The sequence below is a fragment of the Sceloporus occidentalis genome, unplaced genomic scaffold, assembly GCF_023333645.1.
Source record: "Sceloporus occidentalis isolate IW3139 unplaced genomic scaffold, rSceOcc1.0.p SCAF_51, whole genome shotgun sequence".
In the NCBI taxonomy this organism is placed as follows: domain Eukaryota; kingdom Metazoa; phylum Chordata; class Lepidosauria; order Squamata; family Phrynosomatidae; genus Sceloporus; species Sceloporus occidentalis.
The window spans coordinates 1,449,702-1,474,083 of NW_028317031.1; the positions used below are offsets into that span (position 1 = coordinate 1,449,702).

The 24,382-nt window shown below is 39.4% G+C and overlaps 2 protein-coding genes across 2 annotated transcripts; both read right to left on the bottom strand.

Moving 5' to 3' along the window:
• Positions 1–1,441: 1,441 nt before the first annotated feature.
• Positions 1,442–4,164, bottom strand: LOC149288407 (glutamine synthetase-like). Its single transcript, XM_089491716.1, has 6 exons — positions 3,999–4,164; positions 3,522–3,683; positions 2,913–3,059; positions 2,300–2,427; positions 1,993–2,192; positions 1,442–1,760 (listed from the first exon to the last, which is right to left on the bottom strand). Exons 1-6 carry the CDS (start codon positions 4,162–4,164, stop codon positions 1,442–1,444), a joined length of 1,122 nt encoding a protein of 373 aa, XP_089347842.1.
• A 12,222-nt stretch (positions 4,165–16,386) lies between these two features.
• LOC149288408 (regulator of G protein signaling 16-like) lies at positions 16,387–21,053 on the bottom strand. Its single transcript, XM_089491621.1, has 5 exons — positions 20,944–21,053; positions 17,989–18,102; positions 17,432–17,493; positions 17,017–17,183; positions 16,387–16,584 (listed from the first exon to the last, which is right to left on the bottom strand). Exons 1-5 carry the CDS (start codon positions 21,051–21,053, stop codon positions 16,387–16,389), a joined length of 651 nt encoding a protein of 216 aa, XP_089347747.1.
• Between the last annotated feature and the right edge of the window lie 3,329 nt (positions 21,054–24,382).

Here is a 24,382-nt window from a genome sequence, read left to right on the forward strand (position 1 = left end):
AGTTAGAAGCAGCAGATCCTAACCGGCTATTAACAACAGAGACCCATCCATAAAGAAAGGGGGGGCAGTTTTTATCTGTATAGCAATTTTTTTAACAGAGTTTTTTCATGGTAATTCATATCCTTTTTGAATGGCTCCTTGGTGATGGCATACTGTCAGTGATGGAACAGGAAAGATTCTTATTTGTTTCCCTTTTGGATATGCCTCTTACACAATTGAACATGATCAGGCATTGTACAAGTTGACGTGGACATTCAGATATAACTTATTTTCAGATTAGATCCTTAATGAAAATGTAAAAAGCACAGGATAGAAAAAAATATTAATCAGACTAACTTAAAATTCCAAACCTTCAAGACTTTAATGCCACCGGAGGGGAAGTATGATACATCATTTTGATTTTGCTTTCCAAAACTAGCATTTCAATGTTATTGGTGAGCCTGCATCCAATACATTTTGTGACCCTCTCTTTGTTGAAGAGTTGATCGAAGCACCTCAAAAAGTCATACTTCAGAGCCCAAAAAGGTTATTATGAATCTCCATTCCTCTGTTTTCTTAAGCACCAACACAACTTTATTTAAAATTGTAATCACTCCACAACCCTTGATATAGATTATCTTGTCCCCAATCTTATTTTTCCAAAAGACTAAATTTACATTTAAATATAAAAATACTACACATATGGACCCAAATGACAACAATGCTATAATTAATCACCGTCATAGCATAATGACTGTAGCTGGTAAAACTGTTAAAAAGTCCTGGGTCAGTTGATACACGAGAACCTATCATAGGCACGCAGGAGATCCGTAATATGTCAACTGATTGGAAGTACCTGGCAAAGAATGGGTATGGATGGAGACACTCCTGCTTGTTAGTGGTTATATGTAACGGAGGTGCATTTTCACATCTCCCCTGAACTTCTCCATTGGGCCCCCCATTCTTTAAAGTCCCGTTCACAGGGTAAACCTAGCAATAGAGGATACTGAGTCACTTGAACTCTATACGCTGCAAATGTCTAATGTACTTTCCTGCCGGCGTTGAAAATATCACCCCAAAGTCCAAAAAAGCATAGTTTCACAAGATGCCGATGTTCCCTCTGGCAGGAAAGCTCCTCAGTCAGTCCTGTTTCTATTACATAATGCCATTTTTTTTTACCTTATACAACTTATGTTATATGTTTTCTACAAACATCATTAGAAGCTTCTATCCTCAATATATATCTTCCAAATTCTAGTAAGACTGAAAATAGTGTAGGGATTGCAGTGGATAGAAGCACAATACATGCTGTTAGTGAGAGACTGGGGTAATTGTTCTACTCACTCCCACTAAAATGGCAGACATGAAAATAGACATTGGTTTGAGGTATGAGGAATAGAAACAGAACTGGCTAAAACTGTACAAAGAGGGCAGTATAGCTATACTTTTACACGTATCCCCATTAATTCTTGTATTCAAAAGGTTCATCTCCAGATTCATGCAGCAAGCAGGTCCGGATCAGTGCTTCTGTCACAGCATAGGGGTCACAGTTGGCCGATGGACGGCGGTCTTCAAAATAACCTTTCTGCTCTTGCCCCACAGTGCGCGGGATGCGGATACTTGCACCGCGGTTTGCCACCCCTGCAGAAAACTCATGGATGCTGGAGGTTTCGTGGAAACCTGTGAGGCGACGGGCATTGTCTGAGCCTCCCTTTGGATCATAGATTCTGATGTGGTACTCATGGCGTTTAGCTAGATGCTCAATTGCTTCTTCTATGTGTCTGGAAACAAAAATAAAAGGAAAATTATTACTCAGACATTCATCTTACCCTTTCTTTCATCTCCAATTGGCGCTTGAATTATCTGTCCATGCAGCAAACCTCTGATACCCACAGTATTTTTCTGCTATTTTTACTACAATGTTGTCATTATCTCCATTTTTACAGCCAGTGACATTATCATTGCAAGTTACTTTCAATCTGGGACATTTTAAAATATATTCCTTTTACTTACTTCAGGCCACCTTCTTCTCGCATGGACTTTGTGCTAAAGTTAGTGTGGCACCCGGCACCATTCCAGTTTCCAGTGATTGGCTTTGGGTCGAAGGAAACAATAATGCCAAAATCCTCACATACTCGATGCAGAATAAAGCGCGCAATCCAAAGATGGTCCCCCATTTCAATGCCCTCACATGGTCCAACCTGGAACTCCCACTGTTGAAAAAAGACCGTTTCATATTTTATTATTATTCCTTAAAATAGCAATAAGTTAATCATTTCTCATCTATGTTTCCTATTTCCATTGGGAAAATCCATATTACCTGTGCTGGCATCACTTCGGCATTTGTTCCACAGATCTTCACTCCAGCGTAGAGACATGCCCGATAATGTGCTTCCACAACATCCCGGCCATATGCCTTATCTGAGCCAACTCCACAGTAATATGGACCTGCAAACAAAAAAAAGGTGTTTTAAACCAGGAGACCTAGAGATTTTTTAAAATATTTGTACATTAAGGTGTCTGATGTTTGACTCCTAAACTACCATATAAAAGTGGAGCAAATATCACCTTTGCAGAAGCTGGTGCACCACAAGGGTAACAGGAGCTGGAAGTTTGTGTTTATTTGCTTTCTGCATTTACAACTCTTATTACCAATGTATTTGGTTTTCAAGAGCAGTTGGTATGTCTATCATTTCACATCTTTTAAATGTCCTTAATTAGATGTTGGTGTTGCTACTGTGTGAGTAATTACTAGTTTGAAAAACAGCTGACCTATGTCCACAACGCCGCTGAGCCTATAAAGGCTTGTATTATTCGGTGTTATCAAGTTTTTCTATTCACGATAATCCAAAAACATGTTTCCCCGGTTTTAACTTCATTGATCTCAGCAGACTAGCATATAAACAATAATACATTGAAGATTCTGATCATACCTTGGGGTCCTGGGAAGCCATTAGAAGGCCAACCAAAAGGATGTCCATCTGTTCCCAACAATGTATATTCTTGTTCCATCCCAAACCAAGGGTGTTCATTATAAACCATGTCCATGATCTGTTTACATGTGTGACGTAGGTTTGTTTCTAGGAACAGAATTTATGAGCGTTAAAGAAAGATACTATCTATCTATCTATCTATCTATCTATCCATCATCTCCATTATTCTATCTGTCCAGGGCAGCTGGACAGCTCCAGGTGCTACAAATAACGTATCTATGCCTTACACAGCATAAAATAATTTCCAATATATAATGTTTTATCCTTTGATCAGCCAATACACATATTATTAGAGTTGTTATAGTCAGGGAAAATATTTATGTTTAATATCTATATTTCCATCTATCTACTGCATAGTGTTGAACTCTTTATATACTATACACTGCATAAGTATATTTGAATTAAATGGATTTTCGTTTTAAAACCAAGAGGACCCATCATTACCAGTCCTACTGGCCATACTACAAGCGCAATTGGTCTTCTCACTAAAGCCTTTCCAGGAAAAAAATATAATGTAAGCAGGAAATCAAAAGCGACACCGTTTCTCACCTGCTGTCTTTCTGTTGTACTTCAAGACTTCGCAAAACACCAGTTTGTTGGGATCTCTCCTAAAAGGGTCTCTGAACATGGCTACCGGGATCAGGTACATGTCACTATTTGATCCCTCCGACTGATATGTGCTAGAGCCATCGAAGTTCCATTCCGGGAGATCTGCACAAGGTTAGAGCCATATTGTAGGCAGAGCAAACCCTTTACGAGGCAGGATGTATTTTTCTTTTAGAAATAAGTATTTTTGGGGTTCAAAGTTAAATATGCATGTTTTATCTACAATATCATTTAAGCACAAGACTGTATATATATATATTATCATAATGGGATCTTTATCCCTGAAAGCTCAGCCTGGGTGCACTGTTGAGCCATTAGTTAATGTTACACAGAATGAGTATGTATATAATACTCAGCATGGAGCTCTATCACGGGACAGAAATATACATTATTTTGACAGAGGAAAGAGTCAATGCACACCTTCAATAGATTTGGGTTCGGAATCCAGGGTGCGAGTCTTGCAGCGCAGACCCTCCCCTGTCCCATCTATCCATATATACATAGCTTGAGCCTTCTCCCCTTGAGGCAGATCCATATACATCTTCTTCACCTCCTTGCTTAGCTGTGCACTTGATGAAGTGGCCATGGCTGCTGTAATGGAGGTGGATCTGCAGGGCGAAGAACACCAAAAAGGTTATTCTAACTGCATTTAGAGTCAGAAACACGGGCAAAAGGACAAGCCAGTGAGCAAAAAAGCATGCTAATAAAACAGAAGCGATAAACACAATGGGAGTTATCTAGGGAAACTGACAAAACGTGGCAGCCTTCATAGAAAACATTCCATGGGTTGCTATAGTGACTGCACCAATCCTACTACTTTACACCAAGACGGCTCTTTGTACACAATCCCAAATCCAGATTTACACTACACGGTTGTAGACAATATCAGGAAAATTTAAAGGATGTTCGGATAATTTAAATCTGCAGTTTTTATAAATTGACTCAATACCATATATATGGTATATTCTATTTTAAATAAAATAAAAATAGCAAATAAAATACATGGAATAAAATGAAATTTGCAATTCTTTTACAGCACTCTATGCATATAAGTCATTCATTTTGGGAAAAAAACAAAAACGGAAGCTATTCGGACGTAAGAGTTAACTCGACTACGCATTACATATACGATTCCTGTGCATGCCATCCAAGGTAGCACATAACAATAACAGTTTTAACCCCTGACATGCCACGGCAGATCACTGCAAAGAACATTTCTCACTGGAGCGGTAATACAGGAGTCATTGTTCGTCAAAATAATTTGTTACGGTCTACTGCGTTTGCTTAAAACAGAACCCTTCAAGCACCCTCAGGATATTCATCGTAGATGCCCGTGTTTAGAATAAATCGTTTGGGTTACGACAGCCTTAATTTAAAATTACAGGGTATAAATGAACACGCTGTGAACTTAACACGCGTGGAAATGGATGTACATGCCTGGCACAAATAACTACACAGGCGTGTAAAAAACAGTGATGCAGACAGAAAGCGCAGCGCACACCTACAGTAAGCCATGGAGGTGTTAAAAGGGTTAATATTTAATACAATATATCCTTTCAATGAACTGATAGACAAATGCCCGGAATCAGCAAAAAGAACGTTATCATTTAACCCCTTAGGTATCACTCATCTGGATATTGAGTAAGAAATATACTCAAGTATAAGACAGCTGTAAATGAAATGTATTACTGGCCATTTTGGGTGTAAACAATATTTTTTTTTTACTTCCAGATATGTCATATCTCCGCATATCACAATACTGCCTTACATAACAGGTAATCATTCCAGGGTATGTGACAGTATACACAGACAATCAAACACAACAGGCAAACTGTGACAGAACACACAAGAGACAAGAACAGGGCGAGGAACACACAGGAGAAAGGAACCCAACAAACATCCCTGGGATCCCTGGAGAGCAACCTTACTCTAAGATATAAACTGCCTTCCAGTATGGGCAAGGCTGCTGTACAGCACCGAGAACAATAGAGACATGATCGATCCCGCACATACTGTATGGTTCTGCCGGAGACAGATGAACAGACATACAATGTAACTATAAAGAAGCGATCGCTCACCTGTATCACAAGAGGATGCTGAGGGTGAGGCTAATGATGCTGCTATCTTAGTTTTCGGCTCCCATGCTAAGGTTTGAAAGCAGCTGTGTTCTGCTGCATATATTCAGGATCTTAGTGCCGCCCCCCAGGTTACTGATTGGTCCGTGCACAGACGTGATCTCCGCATGCCATGCTAGAGCCGCCCCTATGGCAGCGTGCCATTGGTCAAGAGGAGAGAAGGCGCAACCCCATCCCAAGAACTCTACACCCCCGTTATCCGAGAAAAACAAGTGCAGGGGGGGTCAGGGAGGAGAGACGGCCATGGACCACAAAGAGAAGCAAGTGAGAGTTACATTGTATGGAAGAGACAGACAAAAGCACATAGAGAGTGGGATCTGGGATCACGGGGGGGGGGGGGGGGCTCTGGTCCACAGACAGCAGAACAGAGATCATGGCTGTAGAAAAACAATTAGAGATTACAGGCTGTGATGCCTTTTGGTGAACAGTGTAGTATGTATTCTGATTTATACCAGTTGCAGGTTACTATTTGTACAGTAAGGGGGTATCAGTCCTGTAAGGAATAAAACAACACATCTGGATTCACTAAGCGGTGGAAAGGAATATTGCCCTTGGTTATTGGCAGGCATTGCAGGGCTGCTTTTTTCTACTTGGGTTTGTAAAAGCTTCCTGGCTCAGAAATCAGACGGTTACTGGAAAGTTCTGGAAAACCAACTAGTTACACAAGATGTCAGCTGCTGTAATATTCCTGAAGGGAAGAGCAGACAGTGAATAGACAGCTCTTCTCCAGCATGTAGGCGTTAAACCCATCGTACTGCGCTGTGGAATATGATGGTGCCATATAAAGGCCAGGCTTCAATGTGGGCAGCTCAGCCTCTGTGGCGCCCAAGCAAATGCTTTTATTGGGAAGGCTGGCAACTTCCAAGAAGGGCACGTGAACCCAGACCCAGTCCATGGCCTAGAAATGTAGATGTAAATGTGCAATGTCCGCACTGATCCCCTCCACCGCCACTACATAACAACAGAGCATAACTACTTCCCCTAGAGGAAGCACATACGGGATCTAGTAACAGAAAATATGGGGCTATAGCTCTGCTACCCCGTAACAGGCCGTCAATAAATTCAGTCTTAAGTATTATTTCAGAACAGAGCAGAATTCAGCTGCCATGTGAAACTGTACTAGCGTTTTCACTTAAGCCTTCAAATACATTGATTACCCTTACAGTTACCATTATAGCTTAATGTGGCCAAATATTTAAATAGTGGTCCTGCCTATATCACCGCACGATGTGATGGAATTCTACAAATAAACATCATTACATAACTATTACAATAACCGAATAACTATAGGACAACAAAACTGTTTCATTAGATTCAGCAAATCAATTTGGATTATATTTAAGATCCTTACATAGGGTTTTTTTTTTACTTTGGGTTTTATTTAGTTTGACACAATAAAGTCTAGCTAAATGTGCATTAGGGTGTGCATACGGTTTGAATAGTAGGAAGAGGGTACCCCATAAAACAAAAAACAGCAGTTTTAGGCCATTGGGTCCCACCATGTGGGCTTATGTAACCAGCCCTGGCATAGTTTAAGGAACACAATGTCCTGCCTCTCCTCCCTCACTACAAAGAGTTCTATCATCTAGAATAGGATCTTGTTTACAGGACAAGGTGGAGTATAGAAATCCACAGTGGGTATCTACGAAGAAAGAATGTCAAGGTGCCACCAAGTGGCCATGTGCTGAAATTACAGCTTGTTTGTTGGTTTATATATTTTTTCACATTATTCCAAGACTGGAATGTTCTCTATTACTTGTTAATGTACCATATTGACACACTTTATATTTACAGATGGATCAGAAACATTTGCAAAAGTGCTAAGGCTGTCAGCTAACAACTCAAAGACTGTATTAGTAAACAACTAGCGTTGCCATCATACCCCTACTTTGGTAAATGAATATTCATCACATTGCTCTGTGATGCAATTCTTTAGATCTGAGCAAACTATATCACATCACTTTCCCAGAAAGCTGCCTGTATGTGATGTCATGGCTTCGCCAGATAAGACATTTTATTATATCTACAGAAAGTATTAAAGTTACCCAAATCTATGTTTTTTAGGCAAGACCAGAGTCTAGGATTTCAGAAGTATAAACACAATATTTGTTCATGGCTACGATAAATAATTTATGTGCCAGTAGAGCGTGTTTATGTCGTGCCAGAATTGCAGTTATTGAAGCCCGGCTGAAGATTTGTATGTGTTTATATTTCAGAGTGTGTATGAGCCTACTAATATTCTGTTAACTATATAGAAAATATATATTTTCAACTATTTTTTCCTATTCTCCAATGAGAGGACTGGCATCACAGAATGCACTGTGCATGATTTCACCTGACTTCTGGAAGCAAAGATCATTACGAGAGCTTATATTTAATTGAGTGCTAGTCCCTAAATAGACCTGCAACAAATCAAATACATTAAACAAAGAGTGTATCCAGAAATTTGGAGAGGGAGATCTTCTCACAACTCCCACTATAGAGTAGAATTGCTGCTGGTAGTACTGTTACTCTTACTGGTTCTGTCTGTGATAATCTGGTGAAATCTGGATTCTATACCCATAGGATAGGAATGAAGTATGACTCATTTGTATAATATTGTTTAACTGATATCGTCTGATATGAAATAAATATTGCCTCACGGCATTTAAATAAGATTCTTTGCCCAAGAATAAGATACTAGAATAAATTGTGACTGGGAGAACGGCGAACCAGGTGCTAGGTCGCCATCTGCTGTGAAATTATGAGAATTACGGGCATTTTCATGGGAAAGGGTGATGATTTTTTCAAATGAATCTGTCACCTTTCACATTAGTGTCTCTGTTTACGTGCATTGAAATATATATAATATGTATGTGCGTGTTCAATGTCACAGTAGTGAAGATATATTGGTGAGCGACCGATATTGTACTTGGTGATCTGACCCAGGTTATGACCAGCTCACTTAAAAGATGCTGCTAAATCTCTTAAAAATGGTTGGCCTATTTCCATTTATGTCCCCTAATAGTTGTATTCTGTATCACTATGTATGAGATGAATGTCCCAACTCCTGAAATTTACCATGTATAATAAAAATTCTGGCCATGTCTCTCCTGCATAAGTAAACCAGTTGGCCAATCATAATGGATAGTTAATATAGGAAGCGTTCTGGTAGTCATCTAACTATGCAGTATACTTTTCTAGCTCACCCCCCATCAAGCTCATGGATAAACCACTTTATGTGGTTTGCACGGAAGTTTAGCTGTAGTCGGGTTCTCCTGCATCAATGACCGGGGACATTCCCCGGCTTCAGTGGGCAGTCCTGGCCGCGTCCCGCAAGGGAAGGCTCCGGGTAGCCGGAGCCCAGAAGTTCCCAGGTATGAAAAGGGGAGCGTATGACCTAAAAAGCATAAAAGGCATACCCACCCAGCTTTATTTTGTGTACTTATCGGTCATTATTCTAGCAGCAACCCAACAATATGAATGTGTATGCCTTTTTTGTTTTTTAGGTTGTGCACTCCCCTAATTTGTTTTTTGTTTTGCATATTTGCAGGTTCTGACCAAACCTCAGGGTTGAGCAGCCCCTCCTGCCACACAGGTGCCTCATTAATGGGGTCCAGGGAAGGCTTTAAGTTGCTTGAGGGTCACTTTTGGGTTAAAATGCAGTGCCGTCTTACTGACTCAGCTCCTTGGTAAGCATGCAGTGCCGTCCTACTGGTTCAGCTCCTTGGTAAGCGTTATAGCCATAAAAAAATTAGAACTTGCCAAACTTGGGGTACTTTAGTGGCCATATAGTGTGACAAAATCCCCAATATTTATACACAATTTGAATATTCGCGTGTCAGCTCTAATAAGCCGAACATTGTCTTTGTATTCCAGTATTCCCAAATTTACTATTGGATGCTTAAAGTGACTCTCAAAGGAAAACACTTGTCATTTCTAAAGTACTTTATTTGTATGGGCTGTACTATGTGTTACCTTGAAGGATCTGTTGATGTGTAATCATTTTGCATTAGTCATATAAACCTTCCTTTTGGCATCAGGATGATTTCAGTGACATTTCATAATTATGCGATGTGTGGCTGTATACCTTATAAAAACACTGCGTCAATGGCAACAAAACCGATAAAAGAGGGAATATATAAAAAAATATTACAAGTACCTATTTAAAGTGTGCTGTCAGAGAGAAATTCAGGTTTTAAAGCGGAAGGTCACGGGACCTCTGTTAGAATGGAGAAACAACGTGTAAAGTATGTGTTTACAGAGGAAGAAGTTCTACTTGAACTCTCCAAACAAATCCAGGGGACCCACTGGGATACACCCAAAGTTATTAAAAGAGCTTCAAAGTGTCCTGACAAAACCGGGCAGATTTAAATAACCGGTCACCATCGACAGGAGTGGTTTCAGAGGATTGGAAGTTGGCTATTGTGGTCCCACTTCACAAAAAAAGGTAGCAGGTTGTATATCTGGAGGAATGTCTTGGTTTTTAGTGGGATACCTCAGGGATCAGCATTGGGTCCCGTACTTTTTCATATTGTTATTAGTGATATTGCAAAATGTCTTTTTTTTGCAGATGGCACACATGTCTGCAAAAGAAAAAAAGCAAGCTGGATGCTGGGTGATATAGCTAGAGGCATTAGTAGCACAAAGAGGGAGGTGGTTCAGCCCACTTTATAGATCTCTGGTCAGCATACCTGGGAACTTTCCGGGTTTAACATCGAGATCTCAGGGTGAAGCACCGATTCTCTGGTTCTCAGGGTCAACACCCGAATCCTCCGGGTCGCGCGAGAGGGGTCTTGACACGCCCCTCTCCCCGCTCATTTCCCCTTTTAATGGGGGTGTTTCCCGCAACGTCAGTGGGACCACCCACCGACGTCTGTGGGGAGTCCTGGCCGCTTCCCGCAAGGGAAGACTCAGAGTAGCCGGAGCTCCAGAAGTTCCCAGGTATGCTGGTCAGATGTTACCTAGAGTATTGTGTACAGTTCTGGTGACCCCATCTCGAGAACGATATTGATACATTGGAGAGAGTTCAGAGGTGGGATCCTAAAATGGTAAATGGTTTGCAGGATAAAAATAAGTGCAGGAGGAAAAAAGCTAGAGCAAGAAGTCTTAATCTAAAACTAGAGGGTCAGATGTTTAGATGTGATGTAAGGAAGTTTTACTTAACCAAGATAAATGGAACATCCTCCCATCAGTAGTGGTAGGTGAATAGAGTTAGGGAATTTAAACATGCATGGTAGACTTGTGCATTCAGATTTGTGTGGATTTTAACAAAATTTGCCAATTTGTTTAAACAAAACAAACAAAAATACAGTAGAAAAGAAAGTTTTCATCTGAATTTCATCTGCAGTCAAATTCTCTGTATATGGTTGTCAGTGATTGCTAGATCGATGTAGTGCTTACATTTATCAAGAAAGGATTCACCCTCGAAAATATGAATAACATAACATAATATATGTTAAAAAAATAACTAACATACTAAATTCCAGCTTTAAGGGATAAAGACAGTAACAGGCTTATAGTGGTCAGTATGAAATTTAAACCAGTAACACCCAGTGGTCCAGTTTACTACCCATGGGATACACAGAACTCACTGGGAAATTCCAAGCGGTCAGTCAATTGTATAACGCTGTTTGTTTCACGTTGGATATGACTGTATCTTTATTAAACATTTAAAGAGCTCTTACGTCTTCACAGAAGACAACCTTGTCATGAGGTACATGCTCACAAGTATCTGTTACCATAGAAACGCAAAAAGACCACAGGCATGCAGAAGCTCAATATTAAGTGCAGCTGTATACGCAGGCAGAAAATAAATATATTAAAAACTCAAAAATAGTGTTTCTATTCTTATCAGGATCTGCTGCTGCTGATAACCGGTCTCCTTGGAAACAGCAAACTCCATCTGCTGGTCTCCTGATTGCACAAAGAAGCATATTATTCAGTGGATATGGTTGTGTGATTGGCGAGGAGGTTCTGTAGTAACAGAGGAGGAGCTAGTAGCAGAAATGGAGCGTGTTTTATGTGGATTAAAAGAAGGTTAACTGTTATGCAGACGTAGCATAAACATGTTATATCCGGAAAGTACATCAGCGAGACATCCCTTTAACCATCAGAGTTGCGTAAACCTATTTAGAAGATACCTCAAACTGTCAGATAGCTTAGACCATAGTTTCTTGATGTCACCCTCTTTTTAGCCAGTAGCTTAACAATTTCCAGGTTATCTTTAATGATAATGGGATCCTGAGCAAGCCTCATCCAATAAGCCTCCAAGCCTAGTTGTACCTTCCACCACCAGCCAACTCCGAAGCCACAGCCATGCAATGCTCTGATGTTGCCCATGCATACAACAGGGGGTACAAGACATAGTTGCTCTGGGCCCCTAATTTAAGCCTAGGGCCAGGGAAACTGCCTCTTTTGCCCTTTGTTAAAGACAGTTCTGACTTTCATACAACCAAATACTAAAGTCAAGTATTGCACCGATGTATAATCTATTTGTGAATGCTGCCCCACCATATGCAACAACCTGTGATGCACTGTGTATTCTGACACTTTTCAGAATCAGAACCAGCATGAACTTTTTTCAGCCATTTGAGCTACAGTAGCTCGTCTGTTGGATTTGACCACACGGGCCAGCCTTTACGTGCATCAATGAGCCTTGGCCGCTCATGACCCTGTCACCAGGTCACCACTTTTCCTTCCTTGAACCACTTTTGATAGGTACTGACCACTGCAGCTTGGGGACACCTCGCTGCATTTTTGGAGATGCTCTGACCCAGTCATCTAGCCATCACAAGTTGGCGCTTGTCAGAGTCGCGCAGATCCTTACGCTTGCCCATTTTTCCTGCTTCTCACACATCAACTTTGAGGATGAAATGTTCACTTGCTGCCTAATATATCCCACCTACAGACAGGTGCCATGATAACAACATTATCAGTGTTATTCACTTCACCTGGTCAAAATGTTATGGCTGCTCGGTGTAAATGATGTATGAATTAAACATATAAATATAGTTATGTGCATGTCATTTTCCCCTTAATATTAAATGCAGTAAGTAAGATCTGCTGTATACATTAAAATAAAATATTTGTTAAATAAAAATATTTGTGTTGACACAGTGGAGCCTTCAGCTCCTCGATCTAAGACAATCCAAACGCAGTAGGTCTAGCCTTAATCCTCCCAAAATATATTTTTAAATTGCGGAAATTTTTGACATTAACTCAGATATTCGCCCCTTGCCATTTAATGATAAACTCAGCAATTATCTCTCCCCCACATACTTCATCTTGCGTGAAGCTTAAACTTAATTTTCCACTTCAGGGACATTGCATTGAGAGCCAAAAGAATAATTTTGTGTAAAATTGTGATGCAGGTGGAATGTGATCAGTGGAAAGCTACGCTACAGCATGAATCGCTCGAGAGGAAGAATGCGGTAGGGGTGGATTAGAGTGGAATAATACACCAACAAGAATAAGAGATAGGGGAATAATGTAGCAAGGACAGAAGAGCAGAATTATACTATCTGGCAGGAATTTGGATAGTGGAATAATACTTCGTGGCAGGTGTAGGGTGAGCAGAATATTACCCTGTGGTAGGAATAGTGGATATTGGAATAATATTCTGTGGAAGGAATTATGGATTGTGAAATAATACCCTGTGGAAGGGGTAGAGGAGGGAGTAATAGGGGGCAGCTGAATAATACACATTGGCAGTGGTAAGAACTATCATAGGGACTTCTACATAGCAGGCAGGGTTTGAAGGAGTAACATTGTACAACAGGAATGTGGCCAGTGGGTTGATACTGTCCATCTGCGATTTCTATTACTAGTGGAATAATATGTCACAGTGGAATAGAGTTGGGTTTCGTGTAGTGATGTTGTACCTCTTAGGCATGTAAAATGCATTGATACTTTATTGTGGAATGATGCTTTTTAGAAACAGCATCTTTAGCATCTAAATGAGGAGTTTGAAGGCACCAATCTTACAGGTCCAGATAATGTAATCAATCACAATGTATGGTTGGGATTATGATTTTCAAACTTCCAGAATTGTGTGGTATGCCGTATGAGGGCTGAGGTTTGATTTACCTAACAGCAAGGGCCTGGCAGCTTAATGCTTGGTGATCTAGGACATGGTTATCTCTTATCATCTTGATCTTCCACCAATGCAAATGCAGACAACCTGGAAACACAAGAAAATAATTAAGGTTGTAGGGACCAAAAAACAAGCAAAAGAAGTGTGTTGAACCAACATGGATTGAACTAAAGTACATTGGCTTACCCAGCTATACTACATCTATTGAAAATTTGTACTTGCTTTTGATTTTGACTGCTGTTATCAGTAGAGACCACAAGGGGGTGATACATGTAAGTGCCTATAAAGAAAAATTCCACGAGAAATCAGGACCAGAAAGCACAACAAGACCCCATTCACACTCAGCATGCACTATCACACAAACTAGAACTCCAACGCATCTCCGTTTAGCAGCTGTTTGGATCCACTTGTTAATCCTTTAAGGGCTTGACTCTGTAGCCCTAGACACTGCAGTGTGTTTCAAAACATTACAATAGTCATCCATGCTGGCACTCATAAGGTTAACAACATAACCCCCCCCATGTGTCCCGCTCTTGGAAGGGCAGTCCCTTTCCCCTACCTTTGTGTGCCAATGTCTTTTGGCAGCACAGAATATTGAGTGGGCTACAGTACCCTGGTGAAACTCACAAACATGTCCAAGTTTAATTAAACATCTGCACATCAGTGTCATTAAATTTAAATCTTTGATATTGCTTTCAATGTATGTATCTGTTCCTATATATTTACTCCACATGAGGATAATGCACATATGAGTAAAACTTGTGTTTTGTTTTGTTTATTTCTATTTTAATTAAATATTAGGTACAATATTTACAAAATTAGGTGAATTTTCTTTCTTTTCTTAAAAAGTATTTAAAGAAATTTTAAAAAAACATACACGTCATTTTCAAAATAAAGCGATTTGACAACAGCAAATCTTCCTCATAGTTTTTATTCTCCTAAAATTGGAAACTCATATAGTGATCATCAGCTTGTGTGCAGCGGCTCGGTCATGGAAACCTATTTCATGTTTTAGCTTCATTAATGCCTGAGGAAGGGAGCTAACAACTTGCTCTTGAAAGCTTGCAGTTAAACTCTCAGCCATTGAATGGTATCACCTTAAGTATAATTTTCACCTATGAAGCTCCCGACGCACGGAGCTTGCGCTGATGTTGCTTCCGGAGGTAGTTTGGATCACTTCATTAAGTGATGCTACAGAGATAGGCGATTTTTATACACCATATGCCTCAGCACTCAGGAGTCTCACTCTATGAGAGTGTGTGGTCTACCTCTGTTATTACTCCTAGATGCTTCCACTTCACCATACCAGCACTTACATTGGACTGAGACAGTGGACCATGGCAGAAAGTCGAAAGAACCATCTTATGATAGAGCCAATGTTTGTCGGCTGCCTATTTCCTTGATTTTAAACACCTGTTAGCAATGGGTTTGGGTGAAACACCTAAATTCAATTAGGAGGGATGTCCATATACTTTTGTTCATAAAGCGTATATCATTTTGCTACAATAGGTTCAAGATATAAAAAATAAGAACATCAAAGACGGGTTTTAGTTTCTTAGATTTTTATTTTAAATTAACATATATTATTATTTCTGTCATGTATTTTCCAGAAATACAACAGTTGGAACCATTATCTGCAGTTTTTAACTCAAGTGTTACCATCAAATACACATTAGGATGTTAAACAGTATGCACATAGGATAACGTCTGCATTCAATACTCTCTGTACCAGCATTGTCGATATGGTTGTAAGCACAGCTTACGACGAAATAGACTCCGTAACTTGTTTTAAAAATGCAATATTATCTGTCAAATCCTATACAATAGCCAGGGTGTGACTGTAGTAACTAGGGAAACTTTTTCACATATACATCAAGAAATCTTGCATACCTATCAGCTTTTGAATACCAGCGTGTACTGAACTGGGTAGCATGTCCTTCTCAGGGACAACAGTTTATGTTCAGCTGAGCTGACTCAATACTGCCATCCTATGGTTTGGCAGGTTAATTACACCGCACATGCAGTAGCAGCCAAAGCAAGTGCTTTAAGTACGCGCCAAGAGGCTCCTTAGATTAGTGGATCCTGCAGACCTATTGCCTGGTTATTAAATATGAATGTAGTCTGCTGACGCCACCATTTTTATTTTGTACTGGAAGTTTTGCCATATTAAAAATATGTAAACACAGAAATTAGAAATAAAAAGCATTTCAACTCTTTGAGGCTGACATCTGAGTGCCTCAAGTCTGTTGAGAAGAGTAGTCTAAAAGTTACCATAATCATGTTAGCATATTGGCATTTGTCATATAGAAAAACTACTTGTTATAATTATGAAACATGACATCTGATGAGACACGTTGGTGTCCTGTCTGCATAATGATATCCACAAATGACTGTCCACCTGCATCTTTTCTCCAATCCACTTGTTTCGTGGTTCATGTTGATGATGTTGAATAGTCAGACTTGAAGAATCGACCTGGTCCTCATCCAAGGCCAATATGTAGCCCACATCATGGGCCGATAACAATGGTACCTGGTCTGGAATTTTCCATTGAGCTTAGCTGCTCAATGTTGTCACTTTCTCCTCTGCCCTGTTTGTTGTTCATGTGAAAGATAGCTTAAATTTGCTTAAGGAAGAATGGTGTGACAAGTCCTTGTAAAGAGGGGATTTAATAAAACGAGGGTATGAATCTTTCTCCATCAGAATGCGCGCTTGTTCTTGGGCTGCATCGAAGCATGTTCTACAGGCAACCTTCATTTGTTGGCGAGTGAGCTCCCTTGTCTGATGGTCTATATTAACCTGAACAAAGAAAAATATTCAGAGTTAAATACTATTTTCAGAAGCATTTCTTAGAAAAATGTTTGCAATCATGTATGATAAGTAAAACATTATTCCTGATCCTAGCCCCATCCCCCAGGCAGATATCTTTGACAGTCCTGTATAATAATTTTGGATCTTTATATTTTTTGCATCATTCATATAATTATATTTTCCTGCCCAAACCATTGCACTCAAAATGTTAATGGCAAGATCTGCTCTGATAGAGTTATCAGCTGGACAGAGCTTGATGTATCAAACGTTAGGTGTCTTATCCAGTTTTTTTACTTGAAATATTAAACTTTGGTTTAGAGCAGCTTTTCTTCTCTGACGGTTAGAGATCCACATTCGTTTTAGAATTTCTGTAATTGTAAATTCCCAGTTGCGAGCTCTAAAGTACAATTCTGTTCTTACCTCTTGCGGAGCTCCACTCTGAAGAAATTCTTGATATATGATTTGCGCTTTAGCTCTCAGCTTGCTGTCGGACTCTATCGTCCTGTACTCTTCACAGGCCATCCAGAATTCCAGGTTTTCTTCACTGAATTCTGTTTTCAAGAAGGTTTGGAATGCTAAGAGTCCATCTGCAGACAAGAGAAAACAAAAGGGTTAAATGCTGCTGCACTGCATAACTTCATCCATGGTGCCATTATTTATTTCTAATATTTTTTTTTCATCCTTGCTCTATGTTTTCCATAGCCTGTATTAATAAACCTAAACATAATATTTCACATAATTGGATCACTTCCCAGTATTCATCCGTCTTTGCGCTATATATAGCTCTCTTACGGGAATTCGTTTATTCTACCATGTGATGGAAAATAAATCTTACCTTTGCTACTAAGCAGTTGTCCAAAAGATTCCTTCAGTTTCATTGCTTCTTTTTTGGAGTTGCTATGGAAAAAAAGAGGCTGATATGAGATCATAGCAAACACAGAACCTCATACCTGCCCAGTATATTAATGCCATGATAATAATAATTACTAGGCGATCGCCTGCTGCTGTCGGAATACAACCCTATCACTCTTAATCAGATAAGAGTCTGGATTCTGAGTCCTATTGAACCAGTCCACAGGAGTTCTGGCATTTTACACAAGAGAACAAGCTGGTTGAGGGTGATGTGTGTTGTAATGGGATAGCAGCTGGACATCTGCTGGGTGCCCAGGAATGGCATATAATATAATGGTATAATATGAGTTATATTATTACACACTTTCACTTAAAGAGTAGTGTATGTAAAGGTTATATATCCTATAGCTTCCATGTAACACTAAACGCCGTCTATTTTCAGTAACACCCCTTCGCCCTTAAAATCTTTGGGACACAGTGATAGGGTGAAACATCTATTAAAGCATTTATTAAGGTATTTACATAAAGCTGGAAACTTACTTGTTCAGTGTTCTGTTCTTTGCTCTCTTCTTGCAAACAGTTGAAGCGAGAAGATGATGTCCGATCTCCAGTTTGTGAATTAAGTTACCAATGGATAAGCGTAGCTCTTTCGCCCTGTAGCATAAAAGGCATTCAGGTTACAGAAAAGCAAAATACATCTTATTTCCTACCATGACTCCCACGCTAAGGCTTTATTTGCCTCGTAAAAGCGGGGCTCTAGAATCCTCTGGGTCCATAACCATGAATTTCTTACCATTCAGGGCAGGTACAATGTGTGTCTGCATGTCCTCTACACATGATTTCAGTTCTGAATCCCGATGCTGCGATCCTTGCCTTTATATCCGTGTGGGTTTGTTCAGCCTCCTTAGTAGGAGGATCTGAACGTTACATACATGGGAAGAAGGTGAAAAAATGAAACCGCCTCCCACGTCATCTATGCCAGGGTAAAATACAGGGACGTGTTCCTTTTTTTAAAAAAAACAATTGCCTTTGTTTTCTATCCGCCAGTCAGAAGCACGGATACATAAAAAAAAAAATGCCGAAAAGATGCACATAGATGCAGAGACGCAGTCACAAGGAAATGGAGCAAAAATGCCTTTTATTATAAGACAAGAAAAATCCCTGGCAGTAGTATTTCGCAATTGTACTGATTATAACTGGAGGGGATATGGCATTGGCATTGCGTTAACACTGTCAGTGTTGAACAAATTTGCCTTAACAATAGGTTTTTTCCTTGTGCTTTTTTCACTGCTTGTGCTGCATGCTTCATGAGTTAATAATAGGAAGTCGGCGGACCTCCGGTGACTGTTTTACAGTTTTTACGTAGGTTTCTGTACACGTTAAAATACTAATGATTATATGCCGGACATAGGAAGAATGTGCTGATAATTCGAAGCTTCCAGCTTCTACCTAATGGCATTTGCGATTGATTTATTCACCAATGACGTCAGGCTGCTCCATATCTCCCTAACTATGCCCAGAGGCTAAGCTTAAAAATATATCTAAAAGTAAAAATAGAGCTGTATTCGGCTTGTACGCACACTTACATGGCAAAAGATATTAAACGCAGTCCACGGTTCCAATTCTCTTCTACACAATATATATGTAGGGGAGAATGTGGAAAACAAACTAGATATTTAGCTAAGACATTACTTGAGTATAGACCAGGTCAGATATTGACTTGACTGAAATTAGGCTCCTGATTTATTCAACATTTTATTCAATGAGACTATACTGCTCTGCCACACATTGATGTTTATTAAATCTTTACTAGTTAAAGTAAAAAATTACTAAAGGGTTGGTTTGGTAAATTGTGTGTTTAGAAGACATAAGATCTTCTTCACTATGATACATGCTGAACTTGTTGTAGTTTACGTTTCTAATATATAGTTACTAGACGCATAGTTCTCAGATACATAGCCCACACAAAATGTGCCAATAGTAATTGCTAAAAGGTTTTAGGTTTTTTTTGTTGATTTACAATCTGGGTTCTGGGAAAGACCTGTGGATGCAATCTAGGTGTTGAGGCAAGTCCTAAGTGTGCAATCTGCGTGCCAGGTCTGTCTGCGACTTGTGATCTATGTCTACAATTTACATGAATTATTTATTTGATCTATACCGTCTATGTAACTTCACATGTTATTTTCAGTTGAGCTGTACCTGCAAGGCAGGGTTTGTGTGTTTTTTGTTTACTGTGTACCCGCAATGCTATTTTTCATGTGTTATTTATTTATAACTGCAAATATAGGCTTTGCATGTCTTATTTAGTTGAGCTTTACCTACAATGCTGTGTTTCCATTGGTTTTTTTTTTATTATTTGAACTATACCTGAACTATATGCAGGAGGAAAAGAGAGGTGGGTCACAATGAAGGAGGTAACAAAGGGACTTGGGGGTGATGACGGAGAGGGGGCACCATGGTGGTTACTCGCACAGTGTGCCTGAACACCTAAAACTGGCCTGTTGCGGGTCACTTGCTGGACCTGCACCATTCATTTGCTATAGTATTGTGCTCCTGCCCATGTGGCGTGAGGATGTCTCACGCAGAGTCACGCTAGGGTCAGAAGGAGGGAAGACAGAACTGACTCTGACAGTCTCCTCCTAATTGGCAGAGTCAGTGTGGCAAGTACATTTGTTTTTTTATGTTGGGTGGCGGGTGTGATTGTGTGCTAGGGAGCAGGGGATGGAGGACAAGCAAATGCTTCTCCAGGGTCCAATCAATATTAAAGATGGCCCTGCTTGTCATTCTTCCAAAGCCCTCCTATGTGTGTTACTGAAAGGTTTTGAGCAATAAACTACATGAATATATTTATTTAACATAAATAGAAGAGCAGTACATAATAATGTAAGCATTTAGGAAAGTTGGAAAACTGTCTATGTCTATGTGAAACAGTACCTTTAAATGTTATTGTTTATCACATTCAACCTTACAAATTAGTTATTCACTGCAATGTTGTTTGTAAAATATTTCCAGACTGGCTAATGCAGGCATGGAGACTTGTTTTCGCACCAGTGCGCAGGAACAGAACACATTTAATGTGCACTGAAGCATCTGACATATAATAGAGTCTGTCACATGTGGAGAATCTTAATACATTCTGGGGGTCTTCAACTTTATTTCCTTATATTTTAGATATAAAGTGCACCGGGCCACAAATCATACTCATTTAAATATTTTTTATATGTATTTTAACATTTGTAATTGTTCTTAGGGTGTCAAGCTGGTACTCCATTGGTTAAAAGTTTAAAAAATGCTGTAGAACATTATAATATCAGTTTAAACATTGTGATCTGGTTTTTGTAGGACGGTAATGATTTTTTAAGGTGCTGACACACTGTCCGAGGTAGCTGCCCATTGTTCTGTTCTACAAACATTGGGAAGCATTGGTCAGTTGGCGAGATCCACCAATCTTGCTTCTAGAGCGAGTCGCGCTCTTCACAGCCTCTTGACACTTACCACAACCTAGATGTCTCGATTTGGACACCTGAAATGTTGCACACCTGGCTGTGCTCCTGGCTGTGCTTCTTGCTTCTTTGTGTACCAAGCCACTTCACTGTCCAAGGCATTGTCTGAAGACGTCTGCCACATTTATTAGTCTTCAATAAGCGACCTATCCACTATAAGCACAAGAAACTGAGACCACGAGTGAAACTTGAAAACGCTCACAACCTGTGTAAATGCTGCTGTGCCTTGTGCAAATGTGCAATTTTAATATTAATATTAATTATACTTTTCAATATTAAACAATATATCATATGTTGTTATAAATACCCCTTTCCCACTGAAGAGGTAGATTCCAAGATGGCTGGAGGTTTCCTATATAGGCTCTTACTTGTTTTGTTTGTGATTGACGCTTTCTATGCCGATGGGCAACAAAGATCAATACAGGGAGGAGTGAGGGGACGTTAGGATGCACTTGAGGATAGTGCGTGTTGTCTTCTTTTTAACATTATTTACGGGATTAATTTTCTTCACTTATCTAGAAACGATTCAGTGCACTCGATGAAAACACACAGTATGGGGACACCGCAGGCATCTATTTTGGATGAGTGTCTCTTAGAACACAGGGACACTGAGGTCACAGTATAACGTTGGAGCTCTGCCATTCGGGGAAAAGACTATCCAAACTATTTTCTTACTGGCAAACATAAAAAGCAGCTCTGTTCTCCAGTTAAAATAATTGTAATATTATAATATGCATCCCTTTAAGTGGGAATTAGTTTAAATCCTATTATAGGCCTATAATATAATAGAATAATACGAATTGAAACGTAATAATCATATATCTAAAATGGTAGTGAACAAACAAATACTGCAATCAAGTCAAAATAAAAATATATGTAAAAATCCTGTAGGGCGCTTATAAAAGACACGTGACTATATCACAGTGCGCTTCCAGATCTGCATGTCTGAACATCATGTACTGTAGAAATAAAATAAAAGGTACTCCATCTATGTTGAACAGTATCAATGCTAATTGGATTTTATGTATGTGAAAAATGCAGTTAGTAATTCAATGACCTGCCTGGGAAAAAAACGTTTTCAGTCGTAGAAGCAGGACTATAACTGCTAAGAAATGCTACAACTTAATTTGTACAATGGTCTACGCTTAAAATGTAATGCATCGGGAAAAGTAAACAAAACAAACCCCAAAACAACACAACTTTAACAGACATATTAACCTGTTGGTTGCCAGGTTAAACTGAATATGTTCCAGGGTTACAATGCAATAGTGTATGTAGAATGTATTAAAAATGAAATAGTGCTGGCATTGTAAGAGTTATTTTTAGAACCATTAACAGAATCATGATAATTAGGGTTTATATAAAGGTTGTATTTGTTTTGCATTAGGTTCAATTCATATCATGGGGATCTGGACACATTTTATTGCTCGGTTAGCTTACTTAAACCTAACTGTTGAATTGGTTTGATATGAATTGGCTGTCCAGAGGTTTGCCCTGATCTGCTTAGACAAGGGAATTCAGAGTTAGGTTTACTAAATGTGTACGTGAGGTAAAGCTTTTAGTGCTTGTTACTTGACTAGTTGCCTTGGTAATTGAATAGCTTACAATTTATATTTGTGATATTTGCATTCATTTTTTTTCATTAGTCGGAATTTTAGATGGCTTATGGAATAAAGGCCTGTGTGTCCCAGATCCTTGGGACTGCTCTTCAGACTCCATGTTCCCTGTAAGATATGAATTTCAAAGGTGGTTAATTCCTGGCTAAGTGGAGCCTTAAAATAAATGTCGGTGTTCTATTTATTGGTTTCATGTGGCTTCACTCCTTCTGGTGCATGTGATGCCATATCTTGATTATTTAGGCATGGCAACGCAGATCTCAGACATAACAAACTAACTGTTCCTGTCCTTGATCTTTACCCTATAGTATGATGATGATGGACAGTTGATCGCAAAAAGAACAAACATTTATCTTCTACACCCACAATTAAAGGTGGGATAGAAGCCCTGACCAGAAACCCATTTCCTCATACCAGTATTGTTCCCAACCCCCGTACCTTCACCCATCACCTCCACATGCAGTTATTACTCCCACTCCCTATAATGACTTGACGCATCCCACTGAAGTGTTGTGTAATTAGAGCAGCTGCTTGGGGAAATGATCAGCTTCACTATACAGAGCAGCTTAGATGGTTATGTATTCTGTGTATGGGAAATGGTATATTTTGCCTTCAGCCACGTTCATCATTATAAGCTTCAGGTCTCATTAGTGCTGGTATTGTGATAAGGGAGATAAGGGAGAACCATGCACACACCATGTATTTTTATGTCAGCCTTTCTGCAGGATGCTTGACAAAAGCGAGAGGAGCAAAGAAAAGCCCCAAAACATATACTTATCTCCAAACCCTTATTGTTTTATACTTATGCACTCCGGTGACAACTGTTATTAAGAGAAGTACAGTTTACAATTTGTTCATATAATCTAGCCACATTCTCTGTACTTGTCGATGCTTATTTAGTAAGTAAGCCATCAATATTGTGGGGAAAGGTGGGGAGCCACTAACAGAGAGGGAGGAAGCCCTTAAAGAGCAATTGTCACCGTCACAGCTTTTAGGATAACTGAATTCATTTGGAAACAACCTATAGCACGTGCTTTTTGTTTGTCAAGCAATTACATTTTTTGGGAGGTAATCAGTTTAAAGGTTCAAATACGAACATTTGTTTTTTTTGCCAAAAATAACATGTTACCAGCTTCCTTTTCTGAAATTACCTCTTTTCTCCAAACCCTTACACAGGACGCCTGGACCAATCAACATCAATCAGTAACTCAACAACAGGGGAAACACAACTTTAAGAGAGAAGGTGGAATTATCATGCAAATCGTGAAAACGGATGTTCATATTGCTAATTTTTTTATATTCCATCAAATCCGTTTATCTAGTACATAAAACTGTAAAATGTAGGGTTTGGAAAAGTGACAGATCTGAAATAAACTGGTTTAGTGGGTTGGCATGAATAGAAGTCCTTTGATGAAATAAAATATATGCATTATACATCTCAATAAATGGACCTCTACCAATAGGCTGAACAGTAACTGAATTGCTATTCAGTAAAATGTGATAGTGAATCAAGCCCATTGAATATACATATTTTTACTAAAATGACAGGATGGCATAAGAAATATACTTTAGAATATAGAATACTCCTCTATTGTGTTCCCCATAACACGTGATTAGATATGCTAAACTGAAGATACATTTTACTTTAGACAGTAGAGTGACAATCGTGGAATCTATAGGAATTAAGTCATTAGGGCATTTTCAACATTAAAATCTAATCTCCTAGCATCTCATTTGGCACCCACTGGCATGACCTTCTTCATGTGGATGACAGGGTCACTTTGCTTTTCAATGATTAGTGTGATACACAAAGAA